Source organism: Protopterus annectens, chromosome 16.part0 (assembly GCF_019279795.1).
Source record: "Protopterus annectens isolate FY-2018-M chromosome 16.part0, PAN1.0, whole genome shotgun sequence".
Taxonomy (NCBI): Eukaryota; Metazoa; Chordata; order Ceratodontiformes; family Protopteridae; genus Protopterus; species Protopterus annectens.
This window is the reverse complement of record NC_056750.1, coordinates 129,586,200-129,613,991: the sequence shown is the minus strand read 5'-3', so window position 1 is coordinate 129,613,991 and position 27,792 is coordinate 129,586,200. Positions and strand designations below refer to the sequence as shown.

The 27,792-nt window shown below is 42.7% G+C and overlaps 1 protein-coding gene across 3 annotated transcripts in view; it reads left to right on the top strand.

Annotated features, from left to right (window-relative positions):
* Positions 1–27,792, top strand: part of LOC122790885 (immunoglobulin lambda-1 light chain-like) — a 1,657,182-nt gene that overhangs the window by 431,421 nt on the left and 1,197,969 nt on the right. The window contains exons 1-2 of one of the 3 annotated variants that reach the window (XM_044058555.1): positions 14,703–14,882; positions 15,129–15,500. The exons of 1 other annotated variant lie outside the window; for it this stretch is intronic. In XM_044058555.1, coding sequence (XP_043914490.1) covers positions 14,840–14,882; positions 15,129–15,500 — 415 coding nt within the window. In that variant the 5' untranslated portion in view covers positions 14,703–14,839. Of the gene's footprint in view, positions 1–14,701; positions 14,883–15,128; positions 15,501–27,792 lie in introns of those variants that run through there. One more of the 3 variants, XM_044058557.1, reaches the window with a different exon arrangement.

Sequence of the window (27,792 nt, the reverse complement as noted above, 5' to 3'; positions counted from 1 at the left end):
TCTGTGTGGACTACAGGAAATTAAATAGCCACAGAGAGTCAGATGCTTACCCCATGCCTAGGACAGATGAAGCCGTAGAGAAGCTGGGTGGGGCTAAGCATCTTACCACTATTGATCTTACCAATGGTTACTGGCAGGTGCCCTGGACTCCCAGTGCTAGAGAGAGGTCACCCTTTGTGATGCCTTTTGGCTTGTATGAGTTCACGAAGATGCCCTTTGGGATGAAAAATGTCCCAGCAACTTTCCAGAGGCTGGTTGATCATATCCTAGCAGCAGGAGATTTTTCCCTTACTTACATAGAAGATATTGCCATCTACAGCCATTCCTGGCAAGAGCACCTTCAGCATGTCAGGGAGGTGCTGGGCAGGCTACAGAGGGCAACGCTGACCATTAAGCCCAGTAAGTGTTAGGTGGGTATGGCAGAGGTCTTCTACCTGGACATAGAGTGGGGAGTTGTAAGATCAGGCCAGAACCTGCCAAACTGGAAGGCATTTAGGCATGGCCTGTCCCTGTTACCAAAAAGGAGGTGAGAGCATTATTAGGGACAGCAGGGTACTACAGAATGTTTGTCCCCAATTATAGTACCATAGCTGCTCCCCTCACAGACCTGACAAGGAAAAACAGGCCAGATAAGGTAGCGTGGACCCCACCATGAGCAGGCATTCCAAAAGCTTAACAGAGCCTTGGGAGGACCCACTGTGTTAGCCAGTCCAGATTACAGCAAATAATTTGTTGTGCAGGTGGATGCTTCAAACCATGGGGTGGGGGCTGTACTCAGCCAGGTTTCCTCAGAGGGAAAAGAGCACCCGTGGTATATTTCAGTTGTAGGCTCCAAACCAGGGAGGAATGCAATGCAGCTGTAGAAAAGGAATGTCTAGCTATAGTGTGGCACTGCAGAAACTTCTGCCTTATCTGTATGAAAGGAAATTCATTGTAGTTACAGACCACAATCCCTTAACATGGCTGCATCAAGCCAGCCAGCAAAATGCCAAGTTACTAAAATGGAGCCTAGGGATGCAGGCATATGATATGATAGTGCAGCATCACAGTGGGGTTAGCAATGCCAACGCATCTGGAATCTGAAGACAGGGAATGGGGTAATGTATTCCCAGATAGTCATCCCTCTCAAGCAGCGTTTTTTAAGGGTCACTTGAAAAACTAGATTGAGGTTTCGGGGGAGGGGAGAAGTGTCACAAAAGCAAATACTGCCAGCCTAGCTATTTGGAATTTTGTAAATAATTCTATGTCATTTGTGAATATGAATATGATTCATACAGAAGTGTGTGTGTAAATTATAAAGTACTGAGCTAAAATGTAACCACAGCATGCCCTGCTGGCTTACAACAGAAATGTTGATAAACTATTGCAATTGTGTAATTGTATATATTTTTAACAGTGGCAACTGGGACATAAAAGGTTAGCTTGCAAAACTTCAAGAAAACAAGTTGAAATTAAATTGCTTTATGATTGTGCTATAAAAGTTATCTTTCAGTTTCAGTTAACAGGACACATGATGCCTACACTAGGGGACTCTCAGTGTTGGTTTGTAAGTGTTGTGTTGTTTTATGTCCTCTACCAAGTGCAAACATCTGAGCGGCCATGGTGGTGCAGCAGTTAGCATTGCTGCCTCACAGCAAGAGGTTATCTGGTTCGATCCTTGGGTGGGGTTCCTTCTATGCGGAGTCTGCATGTCCTCCCTGTGGTCGCGTGGGTTTCCTCCGGGTGCTCCGGCTTCCTCCCACATTCCAAAGACATGCTGTAGGTGGATTGGACACTCTAAATTGGCCCTAGGCATGAGTGTGTGCATGTGTGTGCCTTATGTGGAAGGTTGGGTGCCATGCTGGCAACTTGACATGGTAAAAACTCCACTGGCAATCATGAGCGGACAGGTGATCTGTTGTGGTGACCCCTAACTGGGAAAAAGCCGAAAGAAGAAGAAGCAGGTGCAAACATCTGAAGGCTATGTATTTTCACAGAGAGCTGCTAAATTCTGTTAGTTTCTGACAAAGGGGGTTACCTTGGGAACTAAAAGTCAGGTGACAAAAAGTAATGTCATCCAAGCTAACCCAGCAGTAATATTTGATATTAATTTAAGAACTCTCTCAGAGAGAGACTGTGCATTTTGTATCTTGTCTTTGATCTGGAAACATTTACTCATCACCACCTTCTGCCCTTGCCTTGCTGTAAGCAAGTTTTAGGGCATAGTAACTCTTTTAGATTCAGATAGGAATATAGTAAGGTATAGCTTAGATGTTTTATTTATTTATTTAAGACTGTCCTACAATGTTGTTTTAACTATTTCATGTGATTCTGAACTATGATGTAACTGATTTACTGAGTATTGTCTTGTTCTTTTATTATTTATTATTAAATATATTTAAACTTATCTTTGTGGCTGATATATGTGAGACACATTTAATCTCTTAGAGTGCTTGATATATATTTTGTGACACTGTACAGGCCACTCTTAAATAGCCTTGCTCTTGTTCAGACTACCATCTGGATAATAGCAACATTACACAGAATTGGACACCCCTTGTTAAGGGCCTTAAGTAGCTGATAAAGCATTGGCTGGTGGCTGCTGGAAGTACAGTATCGTCTGGGAAGAAGGGGCATAGCTAGTAAGCTTGTGCCAACCTTTCCCAGAAGTGTGTTTGTGAGCATGTGTTTGTATATAAATTAAATCTCAAAGTGGGTGTGCATCAGCTACCTCGGCAGGGACACAAAGCACTGGCTGGACAGAGAGGGTGCTGGAGATCTTAGCTTGGCCACTCAGCTGAGATCTTAACCATATAGCTGTGCTGGTGGGGAGTCTTATTGCAGAGCTGGAGAAAGAAGGAGAAACCAGCCCTAGACTGACTGTGGTCTCTGTGTGCTCTTAAGGGAAATTGCACTTTACTGTGTATGCACTTGTCATCCTCCCATTCTGTACATCCCTTACTGTTGCAATTGGTGACGATTGAGGCTCCTTAATTACTGGACCAGAGCTGGGGCATCACAAAGCCAAAAGAAACAAACATCACGGATTAGTATGATGATTTCTCAACTTTGCAGCCATATACAAGTAAAATGACAGTAAGGATCCCCAATTTCACAAATATGCCACCCTCTCTAGTTTGAACCGTGCACGAATGGCATTATCATGAAAAACTGGCATGATTAAAAAATTTGCCACTAGAATATTGAAAAAGCAATGTATAGAAAGTGAAGCTCATGTACTCATGTTTGTACTTTAGACACTTACATTTATACAGCAATATACCCATGCTATTACACAGCTGTCATGCGTCCAGTCACAGTACCAGTCTTGCTGAATTTGATCGTTGCAGAAATTATGATAGTGAAGCATGTGAAAGTAAAAATGCCTCAAGACAAACTGTGTTAATTCTTTTTGATTGCATTACTCCATTGTGATCCCTTTGTGCCATGAATGCATTACATTTAGCAGAGTTAGACTTTGTTTTATGTATGTCTATACTGTATATATTTGATATGACTTACAGGTGGCACATTATCTTCTTACAAAAGAAAAGTGACATATTTTGTGGAAGATGAAAATATTCTCTATATTGTCTATGCATATATATATATGTATGTGTATATATGTATATATATATATATATATATATATATATATATATATATATATATATATATAGGTCTACTTTTTTGTTTGAAATTACATTATTTCGAACAAGAAAAGTACGACCCCACTTCTGTGAAAGTGCACTTTCGCGAAAGCTGAGTCACCGAAGCACGGTACAGTATGGATATGGAAATATATCCCTTTTCCCACTGTAGTGTGATCTCGGAGTTAGTATATTTAAGCAGCAGAGGTGTGTGGGGTGCAGGGGGGCTTGCCTCCCTGCAAACAATGTTTTTTGTTTTTTCTGTATTTATTTTGCTGATTCGGTGAGTCAGCTTTTGCGAAACTGCACTTTCATTGAAGTGCACTTTTGCAGAAGTCAAGTTGTACTTTCGTTAGTCGAAATAATGTAACTTCGTCTAATAAAAGTAGACCTTAATATATATATATATATATATATATATATATATATATATATATATATATATATATATATTACATAGATATATATATATATATATATTCAATATTGGAACTCTTCTCCCCAGGCCTTTAATGAAAAAGGGTATCTATCCCAGTCAGACATCTCAGTCAACAAAAATCAATCAATAAATAAATAAAATTTTACTAAAGGGTGTATCAGCCAATACAATACCATGGCTTGCCAACAGAAAAATGTGTTCATTATTTTTTTGTGTTTTGTATAGCTTCTGCAGAGATAGAAAGGAATAGGGAGGTGCATCAGGAGAGACGACAATGCCTCAGTAACGCACAGGGTAAGTATGCCTCAGGTATGACTCACAGACATTTCATAACAGCTCTGATTTTGAAATCATTTAATCAATTCTGTGGACATTATTCCATAATTGCTTGCCCCTATCACAAATGAGTATGCATACTCTATATATACCAAAAGTACATGCTTGCTTTATGTTTTATACAACTACTGCTTACAATTTTATATTTAGAATGTTTTTATTTGGAACGAGTGCTAACTTTGCAAATTTGTGATTCTCACAAACATAACAGTTGTTACTGGACTGTTCCTTTACTTCCATTTTGCGGGTTTCTGGCAGCATTCTGAGGATATTGACATCTGACTTGTGAAGCATGTGCAGGTTATTGTTACATTAAGAAAATGTTTTCTACTTAAATGCTGTTCTATATCCCTGAAATCATTTTTATTCCATTCTGTAATTGTTGTTGCCATGGGGGATTGAATAAGATCATTGCAAAGCATGTACAGATATGTTACTGATGTTTTAAATGGCAATGCCTGTATAGGAGTTTTTTTCTGCTCAGTATTACTTCAGCTTGTAATCCTCCCACCCCTGTTGAGTTTTATCCATTTATTTTTTACTTCACTACAGGGAAATGGCAGCTAAACTAAACAGAAGACATACGTTTCATTCAAACTTCAATTCTCAGATTAATAATTTGTAGTTTTAAGTTTTTTTATGTTAGGGTGTCTTATGTTTTATGCTCATTACAACTCTACCATATGTAAGCGTGAGTATCTAAGGACATCTGGCATTAAGGTTCAACAAACACCTGCACATGGTATGGGCATAAACATACACACACACACAAACACACACACATAACACACACACACACACACACACACACACACACACACACACACACACACACACACACACACATGTTTTGCTAAGAAGGTCATTCGCATCTCCTTTTGCTTTACTCTGGTTTAGGAAGCATATATATTGTGATCATTTGTTTTTATTTCTTCTGTTTTCCTGGCATGCTCACAAGTGAGGTTGGCACCACCACTGAGGAACACCTACTGCCTGATGTTGGAAGATTGGTAGCCTCTGACAAAGATGGCAGTGTTGAACATGCACATTCTGTGGTTGCAGGCGGTATGTCTGACACAGAGGATATGGATCCCACATCCTCTCCCCAAATAATGGACACAGTGCCCCTATGCATACCTAAGGCACAGAATAATCTCAGAGTGGACAGGTTGATGGGAACACAGTTGGTCAGAGTAGTGTAGTTACTCCAGTTGCAGAGATGGTGGACTCTCCCTTTAGCCTTTTTGAGGGTACAGTACCACACAGGGGTGTCAGTACATGTGCCCAGGGAAGACATGTTTACTTCCTTCCCCCTGATGTTGGTGTGTCAGTATCTGCTGGCCAATGTACATGCAGAGCTGTCATGAAGGCACAAGCAAATTTTACCAGGGTCTCGTAAGAGATAAAAGTACTGCATGTCATGCATTCTGATGTACAAGACTGCATGAATCATGTGTGTGTAAATGCTTGCATCAGATATCAGATAAATGACTCACTGGACTGTACAGTGTCTGCTATGGAATATCTGCTGGGCACAAATCAGCGTCCATGAAGCCAAAAAGCTGGTACATCACCAGATGCTAGCCATTGTGGTTGTGGCAGATCTCGCTCCTGTAGTGGTATTACTTCCACTGCTCCACCAGTGGTGGAAATGTCCACACTCAAATGTGGTCATGAACATGGTCATAATGACAGCTTATCTAGCAGACATCATTTACATTCAAGTAGCAACCAGACTTCTAGCCAGGGTCATGGAAGTGGCAGTGCAACTCCTTGCAGAGGTAGTTCACATGGTTAGGGGCAGCAACGATTAAATGGATCCTCTACCACGCATGGCTTACACCAGTTCAGGATACTAGGGTATAGTGCTAGCACAACTGCTTTGGCTGTGGTCCTGCAGACATCACACAGTACACCTCATGTTGCTCATGCCACTTCACACATATACCCAATACTTTTCAAAATTGGCTTCTTTACATCTGGAGGTATAGCTGTAATAGTACATAATTTCTCTGACCCTCATCTCTCACACACACGTGCACACACACACACACACACACACACACGCACAAACACACACACATACATGTACACACACATACACACACACACACACACACACACACACACACACACATACACACACACACACCTCCTTTTGTGTCAAGCTTCTCTTCCTACAATCTCCCCCCACACTGTGAAGGGGAAGATGACTGTGCCCTGCCCTTTACACAATTCTGTGACTCAGGTGTGCCTATCTGATGCACAGAGTGGGCAGCTAATGACTGCTTAGTAAAATGCTTGTTTTCATCAATAAACATGCTTGTTTTCATTAAGATAAGTACTAAATTTCAGTAAGTTTTAGTCTGCTTAGGTTCAACAGTGTTATTAGTTGCAGTGCTGTAGGAAGCAGTAATGGTGGTACAGTATTATTAGTATATTATTACTTATGTATTATTGCTTGCTTAACCCCTTGTACAGATGATGCTGAGATTGCCTTGACTCCTGCTGGAGTCCTTGACTTGGGTTACTTATGTCTGATGCACAGTAGTAAGCATATTGAGCACATATTTTTCTTTCTAGTGTTAGATTGTGACTCTTCATCTGTGTTTTAACTACTTATCTTTTCTTTAATAGTTGTGGGATTCTGTAACTATGCCTGATCACTTACCTATGCAGATGATGATGATATTGCCCTGCATCCTTTAGGTTTGTTTGAGGTGAGTCTGCTTTGGCTTGATGCACAGGCTGTAAACATATGCAAGAAAATAATTTTGTTCCATTTAAAAGCTTCATAGTTAGTTTGGTCTGTATATGTTGCACATATCATTCATATAGATTACTGATGAGATTCTTGCATAGCTGATCAATAGTTTGCTTTAACTGAAGTGCAGTACATAAACATAAGGTAAGCATTTATCTGTTCATCACTCACCTTTGTTACTGCTGATGATAATGTGATAATGTTGTAGTCTGGAATTGCCTAGGTCATATGCTCACAATAGTGAGCCAGTATGTGGGAAAGCAAAGACTGGTAAGTTTGCATGCATCACTGGTTTCTATGTGCTTAGTTCCCTTTCTTTTTTTAATAACTGGAGAGTATGTGCATTATTCACTGCTTCTTTGCCAGTGCCATAACATATTGTGCACATCTACATCTGCCATGATTGTCACCATCTGTAGGTTCCTCATCTGACCCCCTCATCTGTGTCTGCTGCCCCTACAGTGGTGCTGGGAACTATTTTCCCTGTCTTGGGGCAGCCTGCTGCAATTGTTTCCTGAGTATGATGTTATGCAAGTTGGCACAGGCAATCAGTATGTTGGCAGAGGTGGCAGGTTCATACTGCAAGGCAACTCCAAATGTATGTAGATGTTAGAAACTTGATTTGAGCAGGCCACATACATGCTCTGTGATATTTATTGTGTGCGCATGTGCATTGTTGCAACCTTACTTTTTGGGGTTGTGTGAGTTTCTCATGGGAGTCATGAGCCAAGGTTCTAGTGCATATCCTGCATCCTCCACTAGATGTCCTTGTGGAAAGTTGCCCTCTGAAAAACTTAGCTCCAGGTCACAGGTGTTCCATATGTGGGAGTGACAGAAACTACCAGGGTGACCTGCAATCACATTACAGATAATACCCATTGCACTATCGACATCTGAGAATTGATGGAGCAATAGCCTATTCTGTATCTCCTTCCCAGTTCACCATATGGAGCATTTATTTCTATTTCAGTGTGGGTGCAGTCTATGGTCCCTAGAACCTCAGGAAAACATGCTATTGCACAGATATTTTGCATGGTGGCAGTTCTTTCCTCTGGGTATGTGGGAACCAGATATGGTCCCCCACATGTTGTGACACTGTATTAAGGAGCTAGTGGAATATTCTTGAGGCAGAGGCCTATAAAAACCCCACTGTGCTCCCTGAGGGTCTCTGAAAAGCCCCTGTAGCTAGCACACATACTGCTATACTTCCTTAGTTTCCAGTGGAATGAGTTCTCCACAATTCCCATGGGGCCTCACGTGAAGACAGCAGATGTTCACTATTTGTTCTACAGTATCCTTGTCCATCATGTAGTTCTCTATTATTTCTGTTATGCAGATCAGATGTGGTCTGAACACTCAACACTTTCTAAGAAAAGGTCTGGTAGCAGCAGCAGCAGTTTGTATTAGAGCCTGTTACACATACAGATTTATAATGACTGCAGCAACCTCTAACATCATAAGTTTTTTCATGTCTTCTGGCATGTCTTGGAATTTATGGTAACATGAGTGTGATGGATGTGCAGGTGCTTGTTTTATACATTTCTTAATCACTTCACCATGATTACTTGTTTCAATAGCATATACTTCAGCTCTTTATTCATTCATTAGTACATGAAAACAGACCGGGCCCCAGGCACACTCAATCTGCTAGAATTGTACCCCTATATACTTTTTCTTTTCTTTAACTAGTGAAATAAGAAACAGACAAAACCTGTGGATGTTATACGCGCTCAGCTTGGATGCTAACATTCATTTCTGGAGGTTTGCTGGGATTCTTGCAATCTATGTATATAACTGTTATGCCTTCATTAAATGTTTTGTTAGTTTAGTAAATATCACATCCCTAAACAGCTTGTAATTACCAAAGCATTTTATAAAAGATTTGACAAACAATAATTCATAATGTGTTTTTAAGTTGAGGTTTGTTATATACTGGGAAATAAGGAGACCACACGGTTTCTGGAGTTGTAAGGCCTTTCTTTATTAAGAGCCTCCAGGTGCGCACCCATGCTACATGCTCACAACTTCTGCAAGTCATACATACACCGGAAACAACAAGTTACCAGAGAATACAGAACCAACATTACATGTTGAATTCCCCACAGTGCCCCTACAGTACAATAACAACATTACCAGCCCGAATACTGCATTCCTCCCCTCTTAAGCTAGGACACAATCCCCTTACCTAAGAAAAACGAGGGAGCAAGTCAAAAGCAATCCATCTAGTCACTTAATTTCTAAATAACTGGCTAGTTATTAAATGGTTACCATACAATCGAGCTAGGTTGTTCTTGTAATCTATACATGCACTTTTTAACACTGATAGTCCTTCAAGTAACTAGGTTTAACCAGCGCACGCTTAGAACGGTGCAATGGTACCACCCTAGGTGACTCCGGTGTCACAGTTACCACCTCTGGTACTGGTGTGTCCATCCCTGGAATGGTTGGATCCTCGGGAACCTCTCCTTCCGAGTCCCGGTGGTCTCCCTTGGCCCCCACGGTTGGCAATCCTCCTGCCGCTGCGAGCCCTTGTTCCGAAATTAACAGTATTTCCGGGGCTTGCAGTTCCATGGAGTCCTTCTTCTGTTCGCTCTGCAGAATCTGGTCTACATGTCTCCTCACCACGAAATCTCCATTCAACCTCACCTGGTACGATAATGGACCTGTACTCTTGACAATGAACCCTGGAATCCACTTAGGTCCATAACTGAAGTTTCGCGTCATCACTGCATCTCCCTCCAGAAAACTTCTCTCTCTCCGTCGTCGATCATGATATTCTTTTTGCCTCCACTGGGTCCTCTCTACCTTAGCTCGGATGTTTGGATGCACCAGATCCAATGTGGATCTTAATCTCCGTCCTTGCAACATCTCGGCAGGTGACAAACCCGTGGTAGACTGGGGGGTAATACGGTAGTTGAATAACACCCTTGACACTTTTGCTGCCATACTTCCTTCTCCGGACTTTTTCATCATTGCTTTAAAAGTCTGGACAGCCCTTTCAGCACAGCCATTTGAAGCTGCATGGTATGGTGCTGAGGTAACATGTACGATGCCATTTTTTTCCAGAAAACCCTTGAACTCTTCACTCGTGAAACATGAAGCATTATCCGATACAATAGTCTCTGGTAGTCCTTGGCTACTGAAACTCTTCCTTAAGCATTCAATGGTAATGGTGGAAGTGGGGGTTTTGACTGGATAGGCATCCATCCATTTAGAATGAGCATCCATGATTATCAAAAACATTGCCCCCATAAAAGGCCCGGCATAATCTATATGAAGTCTCTGCCAAGGTCTACTCGGCCACTCCCATGGGTGTAGTGGCACCGCCACAGGTAAGTTGCGATGTTGTTGACATGTGTTACACTCATTCACAGCGACTTCAATATCGTGGTTGGGCCACCAGAAATAACTTCGTGCTAAGGCCTTCATTCGGGTGATGCCCACATGACCTTGGTGCAACTGCTGTAAAAGTGCACGTCTTCCTGGGGCCGGAATTATCACTCGTGCCCCCCACAATACGCATCCAGCTTGCACACTCAGCTCTGTTTTCCTCACCTCATAAGGCCGAAAAACTGGATCAGTTTTCTGGATGAAACACTCTAGCTAGCACCGGGACTTTGCGTGTCCATTCACTCAGTTCCCTGGCAGACACCAACGTGATGTCCTCCATCACCAAAACTCGGTCCTCCGTTTCCTCTTCCGTGAGATGCCCCGGTAGCAGCAGACGGCTCACCGCGTCCGCATTACTATGGTGTTTCCCGGGCTTATAAACAATCTCGTATTCATAAGCTCTCAATGTTACAGCCCATCTCTGAATGCGGGGAGAAACCATCTGCGGCACTGCTTTCATCTCGTTGAACAGTGACAACAAAGGCTTATGATCGGTGCAAATAGTAAACTTCCTGCCATAGAGGTATTTGTGAAACCGCTTAATTCCAAACATTACAGCCAAACCCTCTTTATCTAGCTGGGAATAGTTTGACTCCGCTGGTGTTAAAGTTCGTGACATGAACCCAATGGGTCTTTCTTGTCCATCTGGCATCCGGTGTGCCAACACAGCCCCTAACCCATAAGGTGAGGCATCACATGACAAAATTAAGTCCTTGTGACTATCGTAGTGCACCAAAACCTCTGAAGACTGCATGAGTTCCTTTGACTGTTCAAACGCTCTGTCCTGTTCCTCTTGCCACGACCACAGGGTCTCCTTCCTTAATAGCTTATGTAAAGGAGCTAACAGCATTGACAGATTTGGCAGGAACCTGTTATAATAGTTGAGTAAGCCTAAATAGGCTTTCAGCTCTGTAACATTTGTGGGTGCTGGCGCCTGTTGGATGGCTTTTACCTTGTTTGGCAGGGGGTGTAGGCCCAATGCATCCACCTTGTAACCCAGGAACTCTGTTTCCTTTTCCATGAAAGCACATTTACTCCGCTTCACCCTCAGACCTGCCTCTCGCAGTCGTCTCAACACCTCGTTCAGCGTCTCCAGATGCTCTCGAATGTTCCTACCCGTCAACAGGATGTCGTCTAAATACACAGCCACCTTCGGAATTCCTGCCACCAGTCCCTCCATTATTCTCTGGAAAATAGCTGGACTAGAGGAAACACCAAAGGGTAAACGATTTACTTGGAACAAACCTTGGTGTGTGTTAAGGGTGACATATGACTTTGACCCTTCTTCCAGCACTACTTGTTGATATGCCTGACTGAGGTCCAGTTTACTAAACCTTTCACCTCCCGACAACTTTTCAAATACATCCTCCACCTTTGGCAAGGGATACTGCTCCAGCTTCGAGACTTGGTTCACTGTTAACTTGTAGTCACCACATATGCGTACAGTACCATCTGGCTTTAATACGGGAACAATTGGTGCGGCCCATTCTGAAAACTTTACTGGTTCAATTATACCTTGCTTAGTGAGTCGCTCCAACTCAGTCTCAACTTTCTTCTTCATTGCGTATGGTACAGGTCGGGGTTTGTAAAATCTTGGCGTTACGTTTTCTTTAACGTGTATTTTTGCTGGTGGACCCCTCCAGGTCCCCAGTTCCTCTTTGAACACTTCTTCATGGTTCTCCAGCACACCTTGCAAGGTCAGCCCATGCTGTTCTACTTTATGGAGCTGAAGACAGCCCATGTCCAGCTCCTTTAACCACGCCCGGCCTAACAGGTTTGGTCCCTTACCTGCTACCACCATGACTGGCAACTGTTTGACTTTGTCTTTATATTTCACAGTCACTTTCGCCATCCCCAGTGTGGGAACTGTTTCACCGGTATATGTTCTCAAAGTCACTGAACAGTCCTGCAGCTCCTGAGCTTCTCTGGGCCATAACTTCCCATACTCAGCCTTTGACAGAACTGTCACACTACACCCCGTATCCACTTCAAACTGCACCATTTTACCATTTAAGTCCAACTGGGTTGTAATGGGATCAACTCTTTCCCACCTTGCCTCTTTCATGTTAAACATAGTAAACACTTCCTCTTCTTCCCTGGTTTGTTGATCTGTACCTTCACGCATGTGGTGTGCATACTGCCGTTTTATTTTTCGGTTTCCCTTTCTGTCCCTTATACTGCTCTTTTCCTCCCCCTTTCTCGGCTGGTCCCGAGAGGGCGTTGAGCGGCACATTTTCTTCACATGGCCCTTTTTCCCGCAAGCATGACATTTTTCGTTTAAAAAACGACAGTTCCGTGACAGATGTTCACCACCACACCGGTAACAAACATACTGACCAGACTTCCCTTGTGATTTATGCTCCATGACCACTTTATGCACTGGCAGAGGGGTAGCACTCCTGCTCCCCACCCCTTCAATGGTTCTTGGTTGTAAATCACGAATGTCCTTATTCGCTGTCTCTATAGCCTGTGCCAACTTCAAGGCCTTTTCAAACGACAACTCAGGCTCCGCTAACAATCTGCGTTGTATGCGGTCATCTGCAATGCCACATACGAGCCTATCTCGTAGCATTTCTGTCAGTCTGTCCCCATAATTACAATGTTGCGCCAGTTCCCTCAGCACTGCGACATACTCTGTTACCGTTTCATTGGCCATTCTAGTCCTTGAATTTAACTTGAACCTCTGGACTATTGCACTCGGCTTCGGGTTATAATGTGACTGAAGCAAGCTCGTCAACTCCGTGAACGATATGTCCCAAGGTTTATCAGGACTGAATGAGTTCCTCATCAGACTGTACGTTTTGCTGCCCACCGAACTCAGCAATATGGCTCGCTTCCGGCCCGCATCCATTATCTGGTTTGCTTCAAAAAAATGTTCCAACACTTCACACTACTCCTCCCAGGTCTGTGTCTGACAGTCGTATGCAACCAGTGACCCCAACATGGAACCAGACATCACTCCGGCAGGCCCAGTCTCTTCGTCGTCCGACATTAACTGCACCCCACCGTTTTTCACTCAGAGGACTCGAGGCATCCCATCCTCGTCGCCAATATGTTATATCCTGGGAAATAAGGAGACCACACGGTTTCTGGAGTTGTAAGGCCTTTCTTTATTAAGAGCCTCCAGGTGCGCACCCATGCTACATGCTCACTTCTGCAAGTCATACATACACCGGAAACAACAAGTTACCAGAGAATACAGAACCAACATTACATGTTGAATTCCCCACAGCGCCCCTACAGTACAATAACAACATTACCAGCCCGAATACTACAAGGTTGTAGCCAGGTATACTCAGTTTACATAAATGAATATATATTTCCTCCGCTTCTCTGTCATAATTCACAGTGAACAGAATGTTTGTAACTCAACATTTAGCATCTCCTGTACAAAACATGCGTACCTTACCTTACAGCTACATAGCCATAGAAGCAGTTACAAGTATCAATGGTGGACAATAGTGTGCCTCTTTCTGAAGGGTACATGAGTAACATGTTTAGGCATAGCTTAGGGCTTTATATTTTCAAAATGTGAAACAGTGCTTCTCCTAATGTGGAAGAAATACGTTCAACTGGGAACCTCCCAGGACGCTAAGAATGTCTTATTTTATACCTACAAAACACTCTTTTGATGTATTAATATGACTCAGTATTCTTTAACATGGATATCAGTTAAAAAGTTCTTAGTAATTAATGTGTTACACACCCTTTGGATGTGGAACCATCGACGAACGTTGACTTAAAAACTTTGAATAAGAGTTGTTCCTCATCGAGAGATATGCTTGAGTGGTATGTTTTCACAACAGAATCCATCCATCCACAACCTTTTTTCCCATTTTTGCACATGGGGTCGGGGTGTTACTTCAACAGTTATAATCATCTAGCGCCATAGTTTACATCGCCGGGTGGCTAGCTTTGCCACGGGTTTTCAGGGCAGAATAAACGTTTCAAATAAGAGATACCTGGTGGGGGCAGCTTGAGTACAAAATACAAATTTCTGGCTAAACCATACCGTTCAAGAAAACAAAAAGTGATTTGCCAGAAAAGCACACATTTTATAACATACCAAAAATATGAGGCAGAAATCTGGTCAGTTGAGAGCTGTGGTGACAACGAGTGTAGGTGGGAGGGTTATGGCTCCCCTTGAGCTTGCCCTCTAATGTTTACTGGACGCTTCATGACCCACCCAAAGCTACTTGGTGCAAACTATTCCGTCCAAGATCTGGCGGCAGCCCGACCGTGAGGTGCAACGTACTTAAAGGGTTGACAGTTATATGCAAAATGTCTTTTTTGTTGGGACTCCTGTTTATTACATGCTTTTCATGTAAGTAGTTTTATTACATTTTAAGCAGAAATGTGTTAACCTTTTCATAACTTTGACTACGGTCTGCATTAAACTGACGGGTGAAATTAAACACATTAAGTAACCGCTTTACTACTTATTTAGAATTCTCAATTGAATACTTTCCTTGTTTTTACCATTTTTCTTACGTTTTTTACTGTATGAATTAGTAAAGATACTAGGAATGTATACGTCTACTTATATATGTTTTTCATATTCTTGTTCTAGCTACCTGTGCTGTCCTTACGTTGACACAGAGTCCACCTGCTGTAACGGTGGCGCCGGGAGCCTCGGTGACTCTCTCCTGCCCTCAGCATGATGACAACGAGGCGAACAACGTGGGTTGGTACCGACAGGTAGAACCGGGGAAGATGCTGCAGTATGTCGTTTTCTTAAACAAAGATCTCAGAATTACTTACGGAGATCATATTGAAGCAGACCGTTTCGTGCCTTCCCGGGACGACTGGAAGCGTAGGAACAGCTACTTCCTGACCATCCGCAATGCCACTAAGGAAGACGAGGCTAAGTACTTCTGTGCCATTTGGTTTCTGGGCTCCCGGGGCTTCGTCCGAGGAAACGGGACGTGGCTCCGCTTGACAGGTATGTAGTCGTTTAGTGCAGTATAGCAGATTGCAGAATTTTTTGTTTCTTCCAATGAGTTTTCCCAGATTTTTGCCTCTCCCAGCAAATTTAGTGAGACTAGGCAACGGAAGCAGCAATACGTCTATGTGGCAAGGCACACTAAGAATGGGAGTTTTGGGGACTGGGCAGAGGGTGGGCCCTTATACACTTTGTCACTTGGCATGGAGGTTGGGGAGGGGTGGCGGGCAACGCTCGAGCTGCATGAATTTTTGGGGTGCTTAACACAGAAGATGGCCATTATGTTGGTTTGCCAGTTTTACTTCCATGGTCTGTCTGTGCATAGATCCGGAATTTTCAAAACCTAATTTCTTCGCTAAGTCTGTTGTAATTTGTAGTTATTTAGCATAATGTAAATGCATGGCTGCAGCCACTACTGTCAAACCCGTGTGTGTAAGTACAACCCTGTTTTAATCATGTATTTGTCCGTTTGTGTAAGTACAAGCATATTTAATCATATCCTTAGTCAACGGATAAGTCACAAACATACTTAGTTTTATCCAAGGGCAAATCCATAAAAATATAAAATATAATAACAGTACTTTATATGATGAGGACATTGAAAATTGCTGGCAGGAAGTATTCCATCACAGAAGTAACACTGCTCACAAACTAAATGGGGTATATCAGATAACTACAGAAAACAGCTATTAGTTTACCTCCAGCATTAGGAAGAAAACAAAACATTATAAGGGGAAGTCCCTTTGTAAATGCTATTAGTATTAATGTAGAAAGTTGCAATAACTTGAACATGTTCGTTGCAAATCTAAAAATATACCAACGAAAAAAGATCCGGTCACCCAGATTTTTTTTTCCGTTGGTACATTCTGTAAGTTTTATTTATTTATTTTTTTAAACAAGAATAAAAAAAAAAAAAAATCTGCAGTTCGGGCTCCAGATATATGAGAGAGACAGGCAGCATTGAGAAAATACTAGGAAAACTAGGTACATTATTTAAAACTAAAGACACGTACCTGATTTTCTTTATATTTCCTCCATTCTTTCTCTCTCCTACCCCTAAACTGTCCGAAACATTTTTTTTTTAATAAAAAAAAAAAGAAAACAAAAATGGAGCAATGGAGACCTTCTTTTCTTCATTGTTTCCTTTCCAAAGTACTGAAGTACTGGGTAGATGTGTGAACACAAGTCCCGTACGCATGTGCAGTACATCAAAAAAAAGGCACCAGGATTTTACCAGCCATGGAAGGACATTATGGGGCCGTTATACAAAGATATTATTTAAGAAAAGTAAAAGAAGTTATGTCTTACAATAATGTTCCATCTGTGTATTAGATCTTCATTCATTCCTTACGATTAGGACTTCAGTTCCGTCCTCGGAACCGACAAGGCCCGCTCCAGCCAAAAAAACTCTCGAGCTAAATCCTACCCATAGTGCCCCTCTTCCAGTCTCTTCAGATTGAGTTTGACACCCTGCACAAAGGTGTTAAAAAGGAAGAAAGGACAGGTATACAAACTGGAGGCCCTGTCTCTTCAGATGCCCTAACATATAACGGGACCCCACAGTCCACCAGGAGTCCAGGTAGGGGGAAGGAGGGTAGGATGTAAGGAATGAATGAAGATCTACAACACAGATGGAACGTTATGGTAAGACATAACTTCTTTATCCGATGTTGTAAATCTTCATTCATTCCATACGGTTAGGACAGAATCCCCTGCTACTTGCTTCCTGGATGGCCCTATGGAAGTATATTCTTGAGTACCATCAAACCAAAGGATGCTCTTCCGCTGGAGGCCATATCCAATTTGTAATGAGTGATAAATGTATGTGGTCTAGCCCAAGTGGCTGCTGCACAAATATTGTCCATAGAAACTCTAGAATGAAAAGCCACCAAAGTTGCTATTGATCTAGTGGAATGAGCCTTGACTTTTGCAGGCAGGGATACTTGGTTTTGTAGATGGGTGAAAGTGATAGCATCCCTAAGCCATTTAGACAGAGTCACTTTGGTTACTGCTTTGCCCAGTCTGGAACCTGAGAAGGTAACAAACAGCTGATCAGATTTTCTGAATGGTTCTGTTCTGTCCAAATAAAAACAGAGTTGTCTATGCACATCTAGTGTATTTAGCAAATATTCCCCTTCATTAGAATAGTAGGGAAAATACAGGTAAATCAATGGACTGGTTAATAGAAGACTCTGAGATAACCTTGGGTAGGAAAGACGGATTAGTATGGAGTGAGACCCTTTCCTTGTGGAAAATCAAGTATGTTTTTTTGACACTCAAGGCCTGCAATTCAGACACTGTCCTGGCTGAAGTGAGGGCAACTAAGAGAAGAGTCTTCCAAGATAAGAATGTAATGTCACATAAGTCTGAAAGCTCGAAGGGTGAACCAGTCGGGGTTTGTAGGACTAGAGTTAAATCCCAATGTTCTGAAGGAGGTTTAAAAGGTGGTTTGATACGTATGACACCTTTCATGAACGCCTTTCAGAGTTGATTGGACATAATGGAAGAGTCATTAATCCCTTTATGAAAGTTAGCAGTAGCTGTTGGGTGTACCGTAATGGTGGATGCTGAGGTTCCTGCATGTAATAAGGTAGTGAGGTATTCTAAAATCTTGTGGATAGGTGATGAGAAGGCATCAATGTTTTGTTCTTTGGCCCAAAGAGAAAACCTTGTTCATTTGCTGTTATAGATTTTCCTAGTGGAAGGTTTGTGAGAAGCCAGGAGGATTTCACGGACAGAGGAGGATAAGTCAGTTTGCCTGACAATCATTGGAAGTGAAGATACCAAGCTATGAGCTTGAGACTGTGCAGGTTGGGATAAAACAGTCCTTGTGGGTGAGAGAGAAGTCCTGGGAATGGTTCCAAGGTCCATGGGCAATGGACCAGATGAGGCCAAAGGAAGGAGAACCAGACTGGTGGGGCCAATAGGGGGCAATGAGGATGACTGTGCTTCTCAACCTTTGAGCTTTCTTCAAGAACCATGGGATGAGAGGAAAGGGGAAAGGCATATAGTAGACCCAGAGGCCAGTTGTGAGTCAGAGCATCCCTCGGTGACTCTCCCTGAGGGGGAATTAGGGCAAAGAAGCTTTTGCACTTGCGGTTGAGGGGGAATCCAAATAGATCACAGCAAGGCTTGCCACAGCGACTGAAGATTCGAGTCGCTACTTTCGGGTTGAGAGACCACTCATGAGGCATCAGGATGTGCCTGCTCAAACTGTCGGCGATTAGATTGGAACTCCCAGGAATGTGCATTGCTATGAGAAAGCAATTGGAAGCTATCACCCAATGCCAAATCCTCATGGCTTCACGACATAAGGGGTATGACCTGGTTCTGCTTTGTTTGTTGATATACCAGACAACTGACATGTTGTCTGATTGTATTGCAATTGTCCCGGAAGGAAGGGAAGTATGGAATACTTGCAATGCTAAGAGAGCTACTCTCAGATCCAGGACATTTATGTGCAAGTTGGCCTCTATGGGTGACCAAGTGACTTGGACAGTCTTCCCTTTGTAATGCCCCCCCACCCTAGCAGGGAAATGTCCGTGGTTACTGTGGCTCTGGGCTGAGGGGAAGAAAATGATCAACACCACAGGTCCTCTTCTTCTGACTTCATCCACCAGGACAAATCACTCTTGCAGAGATTTGTTATGCATATTGGGTGCAACACTGGATGGGATAGAAGCGACCACTGGGAAGACAGGAACCATTGTAGGAGTTTCATATGTAGTCTTGCCAATGGCACTAAAGTGATGGTCACTGCCAAGGAACCCAACAGTTTCAATACTAGGTGTGCTGGGATAAATTGGTGGGGCAGGAGAGCCTGGATCTGGGTCCTTATCTTTAGATGCCTGTGAGTAGGTAGAGCAGCTCGGCAAGATATTGGGTCGAAGAATGCTCTGATGAACTCTAAGGTTTGAGTTGGTAGCAGGTTTGACTTCTCCAGGTTGATCATAATTCCTAGTCCTAGAGCAAGGCCCTGAGTGTATGAGATTGTCTGAACCAACAGGTTCCTGGTTGGGGCAGTGAGGAGCCAATTGTCTAGATATGGAAACACCCAAATCCTTGTAATATAAGGTGAGCTACTATTACTGCCATGCATTTGGTGAACACTCTGTGGGCAGTGGAGAGACCAAAGGGCAGTACTCTGAACTGATAGTGATTGGCTCCCAGCCTGAAGCAGAGGCATCTTCTGGATCATTTGTCCATTTTTATGTGGTAATATGCATCCTGAAGATCTATCGAGTGCATCCAGTCGTCCTTCTCTAGAAAGGAGAGAATGGACTGAACTGTAACCATCCGGAATTTCTCTTGGTTATCAAATTTGTTTAGTGTACTGAGATCCAAAATTGGTCTCCAATCACCTGTCTTTTTTGGCACCAAAAAGAACCTTGAGTAAAATCCGGATACTATTTAGTCTGGTGGGACTAATTGGATGACTCTTTTTTTCTAGCAGCTTTCCAGTTTCTAATGCTGCTGCATCCTTTTGACTGGGTGGAACATCAGGGATTCACCTTAGAGGCGTGGAGGTGAGGTCAAAGGGTATGAGGTATCCTCTGGTCATTATTCTCTGCACCCAGAGATCTGTTGTTAATGATTGCTAGGCTGATTGTTGCAGAGAGAAACATCCGCTGACTGCTTCCAGAAGAAAGCAATCGGGCCGCTGCTCAGAAGCACTGGTAGGGTTGACTAGAGAAGGAGTTCCTGGCATCCTGGTTATGCGTTCCCCCCCTCTACTGTGATATGGTCGTCTTCCAGATGAGTTCTTCCCTTTGCCCTGGGGGATTGCTCACCACAAGTGTCCTGGAAAGACCCCTAAGATTTTTGAACCAAATCTTTCCTCCCCTCTGATTCCTGGAATAAGATCGTTGAGGGTTGGAAAAACATATGCCCACAGCAGATAAGGTCTTCCTGTCCTTCTCACTTCATGCCAATGTGTTTCTAACTTTAGGGCCAAAAAGGGAAGAGTCATCAACGGGCGCATTGATGAACGAAGACTTGAAGGGGTCTGTGAAGTCACATAACCGCATCCAGGCATGATGTCTCGTGACAGTATCCAACGCGGCTACTCTGGCCGTCCCTTCGGTTGTGTGAGCAATCAACCTCATAGAGGAGTTAGAAATGGACACAAGGGTAGCAAGCTGAGAGGCAACCTTATTTTGTACCTCATCAGACAGTACCCCCACCAAGGAGGCTGAAAGTCCTGAAATCAAATCTCTTTGGAGGCACGTAAAATATGCCAAATAATTCAGGGACCGAATGGCAAAGGTCACTGAAGAAAAGGTATGCTTCCCTAGTCTGTCCAAAGCCTGAGACTCCCTGTTTGGGAATGGACAGCTGAACTATCCTCTGCAAGTTCTCTTTTTGTGGCTGCCGCAACTACTATTGAATCAATAACTAGCTGTTTGGACCAATGAGGTTGATCTTCCGGGGGTGAAAGAATTTTGTCAGGCCTCTGAGGGATTGGTGCAACATTAACCTGGGCCTTCCAGGCATGCTGCACAATAAGTTTAATTAGCTCATCTGCAGGTGGAGTCACCCAGGAAGTAGATGGTCAAGCACGGAATGCTTGCAAGGATACTGACTTTTCTGAAAAAGGGTTGGAGGACTTCCAGTCTCCCCTTTGCTTATACTGACTCCTCTGAAGAAGGGTTGGAGGACTTTCAGTCTCCCCTTTGCTTAAGGATCTCGAGAATGTCTCCGAATGAGATGTCTTCTGGCAGAGACCGTGGGGATCCTTCTACATCATCTTAGTCAGTATCTTCGGTGACAGACTCCTCCGGGGAATCTAAGTGCTTCCTCTTGCATGCTTTCTTCTGGGGAGGGGCTCTTCAGTGGGCTCTTCTGATCCCAGAGAGGGGGTTCCCTTAGGCAGGGAATTTTGCTGTTCTGGTGCTCGAAGTCCTTGAGTAGGAGGCTGTGTCAGCTGCATACTGGAGGAAGGAAGTGGTTCCAATACCTTGGGTGCCAACTGAATACTCGCAGAACCAAGGGCTCTGTCCATCACCTGAAAATCAGGTCTGCCGGAAGAGGGTTGGGAGCCCGTAACCAGGAGAGACAACCCTGGAACTGGGGTCACACCCCACTCCGATGAACCTGCTCTCAGGATAGGAGCCCCAAAAGGACCAGAAACTGTCGGAGCCACCAGAACCATAGATGGTGCTATGGGAAAAAAATCGGCACCGATCCATGAGTCACAGTGCCAGCAGCCAGTCATGATCTCAGGGATGGACCAGTTCCGACTGGAGTGTGGTGCAAAGGGGACCCAGTGCTGAGAGGGAGGATGTTATCATCAGAACTGTAGCAGAGGGCACCAGGGAAAGCATCGGTACCAAGAGCTCCGAGATCTGGGTGGAGGTTGGAGGAGGATAATCAGGGGAAAAAAATGAAAGGGCTTTGGTACCGAGAGGGAGAGGAGTAGGAGTTGGTAGACCTCTAGCTGTTAGAAGCTGATCAACAAGCCTCACTACATCTATTTCTGACAGGCTCCTGCTGGATCTGATTGATGCTGCCGAGGTAGAGTCTGGTCTGTCCAGAAAGGAACTGTATTGCTGCCCTAGGAATGGGTCATAAGTAGGAGAATATCTAGTCCTTGGTAAGAATTCAATCTTAGGACCGTGGATGGAGCCGTAAAGGTAATCGGTACTGAAACTGGTGTTGGTACCGATATGACTGCAGCAAGGTGTCTCTGTTCCAAGGTTGTTGATGACACTGAGGGAATGGGTTGAGTTCCTGGTGCTAAAGTGTCAGAAAAATGTCTGTGCCGATGGCGCCAAAGTAAGTAGGGGCCACTTTGGTTCTGTGGAGGAATGAGAGACTGGAACCGAGTGGCTTCTCTTTTTCCTGGAGCCAGATTTTTCCTTAGATGGAGGTGGTGAGACCTCCGCCTCAGAAAGGGCCTCTGAGAAGGGGGCCTTTAGTAGGCCCTTAAGGATGAGTTTATTCTTACGTTCCGCAAGGGTGCGAGAACTAAAGTTTCCACAGATGTCACACTGTACCTGTAAATGATCAACATCCAAACAATATACACAACGGGTGTGATTATCAGAACTGGGCATTTTCCGCCCACATTTGTCACCTTGTTTGAAACCTGGAACTGCCGTCATTTCAGACATTATGGTAGAGGAATAATAAAATAAAACAAAAAGACTAATAAATGAATCAACACTATACTACAGAACTGCACAGGAAAGGAAAGGGCCTACCACGAGGGTAGGAAGGGAAGGGCTGTACCAACGATGGTACTTACATTACCAGAGGTAAAGGGTAGGAAGGTTAGTTAGAAAGGAGAAATAACTTATGGGAAAAGGCTGAATAACCTTTTTAAGTAATTTAAGGAGATATAGACACTAAAAAACACTTAGCTTAGAGGGCACTGGCCTGACGCCTTGTTGGGAACTCGGTAGACAAGATCTGAAGAGACTGGAAGAGGGGCACTATGGGTAGGATTTAGCTCAAGAGCTTTTTGGCTGGCACAGGTTTGTGTATGGGCCATGTTGGTTCTGAGGATGGAAACAAAGTCCTAATTTTAAGGAATGAAGATTTGCAACATCAGATGTATTTTTTTCTTAAATTATGTCATTGTATAATAGCAATAACCGACTCCGTGGTGTGGTATATTAAGATTTACCCATGGTTGGCTTTATTTAATCACTTGGGCTTCACCCTCATTATTAAACCACACCAGCCTTGGGTAAATCTTAACATACCACACCGACATTGTCAGATATTGCTTAAGTAAAGAATATCATACTTTACTAATGATTATTAGCATTTGCTGACTGTATTCAATCAAGTTTACTCAAAAAAAAAATTAGGATGGATGGACCAAAATTCTGAGTCAAGTTTAGAGACATTAAAAATAAACAAAAAAAACTTAGGAACAGTTGAAACATATGCTACAAAAAGATTAGTGTGTACTACCCAAGATGAAAGGTACCATGATATCATTAACCTTGGAAACTATCACCACACCAGATAAACAGTACAATTCAAGTAACTTGTAGTTCCTTTCCAGCCCACTAGGGTGATCATCCTTCTGGGGCAGAAAGACCCTAGATATTCTAAGCTAACCTCCTCCCTGCTTTTACGAAGAAGGGTGTGCTATTTTAAGACCTAACACTCTCTCTCCTGGCTACCTTTTGGATTTTCCTCACCCATTATATTTTCTGCCTGCAACTTAACTGCCCAAGGCATTTCTGACCTACTCCAACCCCCCTCCCCTTTTGCATGTAAATTCACCCCATGAAAGTCTGGTGGGCGTTTGATACTTTGACCGTCTTCCAGTAACTAACTAGAAATACACACACACACACACACACACACACACACACACACACACACACACACACACACCTGCAGAGCGACAAGACTAGAACCTTACATTTATTAAGTCAGTAATTATAAAATGCTACTTAAAACCAGTAAGATAAATCATGCTCAGTCAGTAGGAGTGAGAATCTGAAGATGTGCAGGCCAGTACAACTGTCTCTTGAAAATAAAGAAGCAGTCCCAAGAAAGCATGGAATTTCATAGAAATCACTGCAATCTGCTGCTGGTGTCTGCTGAAACAAGCTGTCATCAGGGTTGCCTCAGACCTTGCCCTCCATCTGCTCCCCAAATAGTAAAGTGTGCAAGGATCCACTCCGTCTTTGGGGCTGTAAGTTTCCAGAGCTATCCACTGCCTGCTGATTGAAGGGACCAAGTTGTCTGAGCCTCTTTCCCTCCCACCAAGTCTCCCTACAAATTTAGCCTTTCAGCACTGTTCTTTTTCTGAGTTATGTGGCTGCAACACTCATGCTTACTCACTCTCTGACACTTGCCAGCATGACCCTAGGCCCCCTGAACTACACTCCTTGCTTTTATGAACAAGAATGGGTGGGTGGGTGGGTTTCCTCTCTGCTCTCCTGTACTGTGCTGAGCCTAAACCTAACTACTACTACTCCCTGATAAACCCTATTCTAGTTCCCATCTCCCTATCCAGATTTCTCCACCTATCAAACTTCTTTGCGTACATCCTGTTGAACTGTCCTTAACATTCCTCTCCCATGCCCCCTAGTTTGAATGCTATTTCCCCCACAGGAAAGATGCTTGGCCTTTGATCCCTTGGCTCATTTAAATTGCCTTTGGTTGGAAATAAACATGCTCACAATTAACCAATAACCCCACCCCTACACACACACACACACACACACAGACACACACAGACACACACACACACACACACACACACACACACACACACACACACACACACACACACAAGTAACACACACACGCACACATACATTTGCCCTGCGATGAAGTGTTTGCAGCTGTGTATTTATCTAGCAAATTATTACAAAATGCTGTTTGAAGCCAGTAAGATAAATGATGGCCACTAAGTGTCTGAGCAAATCATCTGATGTGCATAAAGGGCATGACTTTAAAGGAAAGCAATCAGGCCAGTACAACAACTGTCTCATAAAAATTAAGAGGCAGCCCCAAGAGAGCAATGAATTCCATACAGATCACAGCAAACCACTGCTAATGCCTGTAAAACCAAGTAATCAGTAGTGAGTCCCAGGCACTGGGCCCCTTAGCCTGCCCACTAACTAATCCTCTAAGGGCTACTCATCAATTGGAGGACCAGGACACCAGGGACAGCTGCAGCCTGCCTGATTTAAGGGGGTCAAACTAGTGGAGCCTGTACCCTCTCCCACAAGACCCTGCTATAAATTTAACCTTTGAAGACTTCCTTTCTCCTACAGAAAGGTGACCCTTCAGCCTTCCCAAAGCAAATCTGGTAAGATTTCAGAAATTTCTTCTTGCATATCCTCTACAATCTTTGATATCCTTTGCTACTTTCCTGTGCTGTCTGTACAGTTTAATTACCTTCACAATAATGTTTGCTTACTGAACTGCTACTGTCCAGTGAGCCTGCTGTCATCATGATAAAACTGTAAAGATCATAACCCTTGATGCACTATTTACAGTTCAAAGCCTTCTGTATGCTACATGCTCATCCTTTTGTAGATATTTTGTTATGTGCATTTCATTTATGTGAGCAGTGATAACATATGCAGTGTGGTGGAATAGTCGCTGTCAAACTTTTTTGCTTCTCCAACTGCAGAAAGTACAGTTTTAACAATAGTGGTTTTGGATTTTTTTTCTTATGCCTTCATTTGTGTGCAGAGGGAAAAAAGTGATTCCATTAATTGCTTCCATATACTCCTCAAGTGCGTACTGGACTAGGTTTCATTTAGTCAAAGAATACTCACTGATGTTGAATTTCCCTATCAATGTTTTTGCAAAAAATCCACTGTTGGTACAGTTTCAAAGTGTGTTGCCATCAGTGATTTATTTTTGTGAGAAATTTTACTTTTCCATCAATATCTCACTATGCCTGCAGTGAGATGTTGCATAGGATCTGAGGGGAGCCTTCCAAAACAAACTGTCTCTTAGCCAGAGACTTTGTTTATAGCGTGGACTGGGATGGACAGCAGACGCTCTGTAAGTTTAGATACTCTGTGCTGCATTTTATGGATTATTTATTAAAGAAAATCGGTAGTCTTTTTTGTTAACAAGAAGAGCTACATATGTGCTGAGAGAACCATTTAGTGGCATTATACATTTACAGGAACATGCATGAATGTGTAAGTATTAACATTCACAAAATTACAGTTGTAAACATATATTGTTCAGCAGAGGAGTGTTGCATGAAGGTCCATCAGATAAATTAACTGGACTTTTAGTGGCTGTAAATACTGCCATCAGGTGAATGACTGGGACATGTATATAAGGTCATTAGGTGACTGAGACACTCAGTAGGTGAATATAGGGTTATTAGTTGAATGACTGGTGCACCTACATGCACACACACAGATATATATATAGAACCATCTGGTGATTGATTGGGACATTCAGTGGGTGCATATAAGACCATCAGGTGAGTAACTGGAGCATTCAGTTGATGTATATAGGGCCATCAGGTAAATGACTGGGGAATTCAGTGGTGTATACTAGGGCATCAGTTGAATGAGTAAGACGTGTATATAAGGTCGTCAGGTAAAACGCTGAGACATTCTACAGGTGTATATAGAATCTTCAGTTGAATTCCCCAACACCATGTTATTCATGTGAGCTAATCCTAACCCTAAAATATAAATTATATTTTTTATATATATTGTCTATATTTTATATAAATATATATGTATGACCATTGAGCGAACGATTGGGACATTCATTGAATGGCTATAAGGCCATTACCATGAATGACTGGGACATTCAGTGGGTTGCATGAATTATGGTCACAGAACTATCTTTGTTTTACTGTTTACAGTATCTGAAGGTGGGATAGTGAGCCAGTATCACTGGAATAATGTTTATATCTCTTAACTAAGTACTCACAAAACTGAATGGATCTTATGCATCTTCATTGTTAATGAGGTGCTTATAGATATAAATAAAAAATATATTGCTTCTTTTTAATAACACTGCACTTTTCTCTGTATTTGTAGGGTATGCAAAGTGCTCAGACTACTGCAGATTTAATAATGTCCTCCATTAATCAATGGTTTTCATTGTGAGCTAAGAATGCCATCAAGAAGTTAGCTTCCTCCTTTTCTACGTGGATATTCTCATACATTTTCTCTTCAGTGCATATCTCTTTGTCTTATATTGATCCCCCCCCCAAAAAAAAAAGTGAGCATTGCACTGAGAATGCTAAAAAAGTAGCCAGAAGCTCAAGAATGGACATTTTGTTTCTAAATTTAGCTCGATATCCAAGAGGAGAAGGTCCCACATGCCTCCATTTATGCAATGTAATAATCTCTGAGGGTACAGCTACTCAAATGAAAGGTGAGTAATTGCTTTTTATGCCAAAAAAGCAATTACTCAAATGAAAGGTGAGTAATTGCTTTTTATGCCAAAAAAGCAAAATATTTCCTTTCTCCTTTGTTTGGCAAAGTTTAGAGAAAAACACCATATTTCAATTTACTGGAGTTGAACCATTGTGCCTCTGCAAAGGAACGATTCACCTGTGTAGCACTGCAGTGATTTGGAGACTTCAGATGAATAATTTAATCAGACACAAAGTGTTTTTTATTATTTCTTTCTTGGAAGAACTCTATATGTTTGGTCTTTGTTTTTTGTTTTAATTCTAACCCTGGGATTCCATGTAGACTTTGCTGGAAGCCTACATGGATTTTACATGTTTGTGCAGTGAACAGCAGCACTAATTACATATTCATGCCACACCATGTTTAAATGTAAACAAGCACAGTTACATGACTGGCAACAGTTTTGCCAGCCAGGA